The sequence below is a fragment of the Agrilus planipennis genome, unplaced genomic scaffold (assembly GCF_000699045.2).
Source record: "Agrilus planipennis isolate EAB-ADULT unplaced genomic scaffold, Apla_2.0 scaffold15, whole genome shotgun sequence".
In the NCBI taxonomy this organism is placed as follows: Eukaryota; Metazoa; Arthropoda; class Insecta; order Coleoptera; family Buprestidae; genus Agrilus; species Agrilus planipennis.
The window spans coordinates 2293090-2298606 of NW_020438871.1; the positions used below are offsets into that span (position 1 = coordinate 2293090).

A 5517-nucleotide genomic window follows, 5' to 3' on the forward strand; every position below is an offset into this window, starting at 1 on the left:
GTTCCTAATTTCCATTTGTTATTAAGTTATTATTTATATTATGTAAGTGAAAAAATGTAACCAATTACTGAGCTACAAGTTATTTAGGATTTAGTTCAAACTTAAAATTATAATCATTCTTGTGGGATACGCGCTGCATAAATTGAATGTGTAAATCCATGTGTTCAGATTTTCATAAAAGCATATTAATTTATATTTAAAAAAGTTATTAAGGAAAGCAAGTGGAATTATTAGGGAAAATGAAAAATTAAGGTGTATTTATATTAATAGAATTTTAGAACAATTATACATAATATTTTAAAAGAAAGTAGTAAAATAATATACAAGTTAGAACTAAAACAATATTTATTTAACTACCATCAAACATTAATACTGTTTATAGTACAAAAATTGAAGTTTAGATAGTAAACATTTATCTTTCTTTTTTCTCTCGAAGAATTTAGAAGGAAAGCTAGCAGAGAATAATGCAGTAACACTAAGACACATGTAACAAATATTTCTTATTTTCAGTAATTATTAAACAAAATTGCTGCGAAAATGCTCTGCTAGCTAAAATTGATGAGCAATTCACCCAATTCAAGGAAACATCCAGAAAACAAACGGTTGCCTCAACCTGAACTTGATATGTGATAGGGTTTAAGAAAATACTTAAAGAGCTATAACAAATTTATTAAACAAAAACAAAATAGGCTACAGCTAAAACAACGATCACACACTCCGAGTTTGTACACACGCTCCACTGAGATCTGAGTAACATAATGCACAATACCCTTGGCCTATCTAACATTCAAAGTTTAGAGAAAATACTTATGACAAGAAAATATCACCATTTACCCTGTGCAAGTCTCTGTTGTCAAAATGCAAGTGATTGACTGTACTCAAACGCACAGACTTGCTAGGTATTAGCTCAACATATGGTACAGGTACACGACATGAATACACTGTGATGGAAACCAATCAGAAGCCACCTAAGTACGGAGGATAACCTGGCGGATGCGTCGACGTAGGCTGTGGATAACCATAGTATGGATAATTGGGACTGGGTACATGTAATCCAGAAGCATAACTCTGTGCATACGGAATTTGGGGATACGAAAGGGGGGGCATGGAGTCATAATGATTACTCCATGTGGGTGTTGGATAAATGGGATAATTAGAGGGAGAAGCATAACTGAAAGGAGATGCTGGGCTACTGTAGTCTCCTTCTCCTTCGGTTATACTTGGAATTTGATCGACCAAAGATTCTAATCCAGACAGGCTTTTTGATGCTATATCCTGGGAGTGTCTTGGAGGAAGATAAGCATTTTCTGACGGCATATCCATATTATATGATGTTTGATAAGGATAGTGAGGTGGCTGCTCACTAGGTGAAGAAGCTGGACTTTCAAAACCTTCTTCCGCCATATTAGAAGGGGGTTCAAAATCGGGAGGCCCTATACTAGGAGACGTTGGCGAACCTAAAGGTTCCGAACTAATAGCAGCACTAATCTCAGAACTAAGATCTGAATGTGTAAATGAGTGCGAATGTGGTCGTGGTGATTGGCTGTACTGGGGACGAGGGGATTGATTATATTGTCGAGGTGATTGGTTATATTGAGGTCGTGGGGACTGACTGTACGGTGGACGTGGAGACTGACTATATTGTGGTCTAGGAGACTGGCTGTATGGTGGTCGTGGTGATTGACTGTACGGTGGTCTTGGAGATTGTGAGAATTGAGCTGATCGAGGTGACTGGTTGTAATTCGGAGTAACATATAAACTATTTGTGCTGTTTGGAGGGTTAACATCGGGCGGCATATGATAATAACCATTCGGAGACTGTATAGGGCTAGGGTTACCGAAACTTTTCATGTTATTCTCGATGTTTGATGACTGAAGATTATCTTTTAAATCATCAGCTTTTACTTTTTTAGGTCGCCCTCTTTTCTTTTTAGGAAAATCACAGTTAGTTTGTGCTGGTGGTTTTCTTGGTGTCGAAGTCTTTGGGGTCTCTTCACCCTCCACTTTAATTTTCTTTGGTCTACCTCGTTTCTTCTTACACGGAACTATAGTACCGTCCTCTTTTGTAATCACAGCGTTACTAATATCAGTTATATCAGGATCCGGTTTTGGTTCCGGTTCATAGCATGCTTTTAAACGGGGTTCAGTAAAAACCATTTCTGAGTCATCAATCGTCGCTATTAAACCATTTAAATAATCGCGAAATTTTTTCAAAGCCGCATAAAAGGGAACTTTGTCGGCTGCTCTTGGCAACTGTGCACATCTTGCACTTGATGAAGGCATCACCCACATATACTGCAAAAACGTAGATCGTTATAAGTTGGCGTAATTAAAATAGTTATTTCTATTTTACCGTATTTGTACCATCCACGCAATCCGGCTGTCTTCCAAAATGAAAGTCTTTTTTTCCAGAAAACACTTCATAAATAAGTTTCCCATTGAAAACAGCAATCTTTGGCCTGAATTTTCTCAACTTTTCTAACAGAATTTGACTACCTTCTTTTATTTCTTTTCTTGTTAGATCTGCACTGCCCTTTGTGGGGCGTTGTACCATATTTGTAAAACCGATTCCTACCTGTAATAGTTTATAATCTTCGTCGGCTGTCATTTGTTCCTTGGTTAACCCAGATAAATATAAACATTTCCAGAAATGATTACCTGGACCTGCATAATGATGTCCTTTATATGCTGCAAACAGACCTGGATTTATTCCAATCTAAAAATATAGAAATTTTATTAAGTAATTATATACACTGGTAATAATTTTTTATTTTTTGTAAAGGAGAAAAAACATATAAACTTACGATTATAATATCTAAATTTGCTGCAAGATGATCAGGAAGCGTTCTTTTTGAAACTTCTTCTTCTGGCATTCCATTGAACCTATCATGTTTTTTTCGTTCTTTTACTGGTCTAGGAAGTCCAGGATTTGATAAAGTTGGGTTTATCCTTAAAATAATAAATATGTTAAACCACAAACATGAACAAAAAATTAACTAAATGTAAATGAGTAACCTTGATGACAGATTTACTTACTCTTCTGTTTTTAACTTCTTTTTTCTACCTCGCTTTTTAGGACCCATTATAAACTGACTAGGATTATCAGCACTGTTGATACACACAGGAGGCCCTTGATTATTAACAGGTAATCCTGGCATTGGATCATCATCTATGAAACTATATGGATCTTCATTTTTCTCACATTTCACTTCATGATTTAATGGGGCAGTGTTTGATAATATCATATCACCACTTGTTTCATAACCATCATCTTGGGGTTCTAGTTTCATATTACTGAAAAGAAAAATAAATTAAATAAAAGAGACATTAAAAAAGAAATTACATAACTTACTGTTTTCTTTTACCTGCAAACAGGAATAAAAATAATTCCGAACATAAAGAAGCTAAAAAGTTTGGTATTCGAATTAAACACAAATAATTGCTTCTATAAACATCCAGCTAATTTCAAATATCAGCTCATAGCTGCGAGAATATAATTATCCGACGATGTATTTCAAACGATACTAATAATTTATCTAATCACACAACTGTTTGTAACGTAGGTAATAATGCATGCTACACCAATTTGTTTGCATTAAGGGGTGAGGTTATCCAATGCAGGGAGAAACAAATTAATGAAAACAATGACAAACATAAAGACATTCACATTTAATCAGAAAAATTCTTTTTACTTACATCCTATATTTATTGGACACACTGACAGGATGACTGAACGAATCATAACATATCGCGGTAGGGCCAAGATTTGGAGCAACGGATTCAGGCCCTCCGCTTCCTCCTGCTTCCATCGTTGCTCCCAAAAGATTGGTAGACTCCCGGAAAAGCGTTGCCACCTGCATCTGATCTAAAATAATAACTTTAGGCGTCTAAAATTCCGATAACCACAAATTTCTATTCTCACTACTGTTTTATCTCAGCGACAAAAGTACTTCTAAAACCTCACCCTTTAAAAATAATTTCGACACTCTCATTGGTTCAATGGACGTTTCAGAAAAATCAATAGAACGTTATCTGTCAAAATTTTTGTTGAACCAACAAGCAGTGGTAGTTCGTCGGCGTCGCTTTTACGACGCTAGCGTCGCCAATTAAACGAAACTAATTTTTCTGATATAGGGCGATATGTTTCACAAACTTTTACAAAAAATTGTTATCATTAAAACTTCGTATTTTTATTAAACAAATGCAAAAATGGTAGTGCTGAAAATGAATAAAGGATTTAACCAAATTAAGGTTATATGTGTTCGTGATGTTAAACGGTAAAGTAGTATAGCAAATAATGTAGTGGTAAATGATAATATTTTACAGGATATTTTGTAAGACGACAGGTGTCTAGAACTTCTAAACAACGAGAGAAAGTTGGAAGGTACTGCATTGTACGTAATATTCGGTTAATGAAACAAAATTGTTTAAGTCTAAAGATTATAAGTGATGTGTCACATACCAATGTTTGTAATTTATTAATTTAATATTTAGGTTTTCAAATCCAAAGTGTATGAAAATGCCGGTTTTCTCCCTTTTTTTATGACTTGAGCAGTTCAAGTTTCTGCAATTTGTCTGTGTAACGTTTGATAAAAGGCATGGGAGTGCATGGAAGTAACCTAAAGTAAAAACCAATTTCAACTGTAAAATTATACAGGTAAAATACCATTAAAATTAATATTGCAATGCACTTAATTAATAATACACATTATCTTATATCCATAAATCCGCTTCCATCCTTATTGCGTATAGTTCTACCCAGCAAACTCATTGTACAGTATTACTCAAAAAAAAAAAAATGATGTCATAAATTCATAAATATGTAGGATATACATTATAATTGAATTGACGTTATTCTATTGCCAAAGTATGTATTTGGTCTTCATTAAGTTTACTATAAATTATATAAATAATAGAAAATCTAGTCCTTTAAAAACAGAAACAATTATTTTGAACGATACTGTACAATGACACGTGTATTGTCCGTAATGTTTTATTTTACAAAATTTACATGTGTTACATAGCAGTAACATATTTCTAAAAAATTAATGAAAATAGAATTAAAAGACATTATGTATGAGNCCCGATGCAACTTATGCTCTCCTAATACAAATGTTGAAATTTATGAAAATTTTCAGTTTTGAGCCAAATACGAGGGTTAGTCGAAAGGAAATGGAAAATTCAACTTGTTTCTTGAAATTTAATTTTTCCATTACTTTTTGACCAACCCTCGTATATGACGCAAAACTGAAAATTTTCATAAATTTCAACATTTGTATTAGGAGAGCATAAGTCGCGAAAGATCTTTTTCAGACTTCCAATTTTTAGCGCGGGATCAAGGTATGGCAGTTTAATTTTTCGTTATTCACGTAGTTCGGCGTTGAAAGCTTTGATTTGCACTAGTACTATAAAATAATTGAAATTTATTGCTCGAATTGCGTTTTTTTATGTAAGTGTTGCTTTAAAATTCAACTTTTACTGAAAATTTTTGCTTAATTCTTCAATAAATTACTTCTA

The 5517-nt window shown here is 33.8% G+C and overlaps 1 protein-coding gene across 6 annotated transcripts; it reads right to left on the reverse strand.

The window, feature by feature from the left end:
* Positions 1-653: 653 nt before the first annotated feature.
* LOC108737596 (pollen-specific leucine-rich repeat extensin-like protein 1) lies at positions 654-4057 on the reverse strand. 6 transcript variants are annotated; one of them, XM_018470530.1, is made up of 6 exons: positions 3965-4057; positions 3697-3865; positions 3037-3294; positions 2805-2949; positions 2354-2716; positions 654-2295 (listed from the first exon to the last, which is right to left on the reverse strand). In XM_018470530.1, the coding sequence occupies exons 1-6, from the start codon at positions 3990-3992 to the stop codon at positions 958-960; spliced, it is 2301 nt and encodes a 766-aa protein (XP_018326032.1). In that variant the 5' UTR covers positions 3993-4057; the 3' UTR covers positions 654-957. The 6 variants fall into 6 exon arrangements, with proteins under 6 accessions (XP_018326032.1, XP_018326033.1, XP_018326034.1 ...); XM_018470531.2 differs by having other exon boundaries at positions 3923-4022; XM_018470532.1 differs by having other exon boundaries at positions 3926-4020.
* Between the last annotated feature and the right edge of the window lie 1460 nt (positions 4058-5517).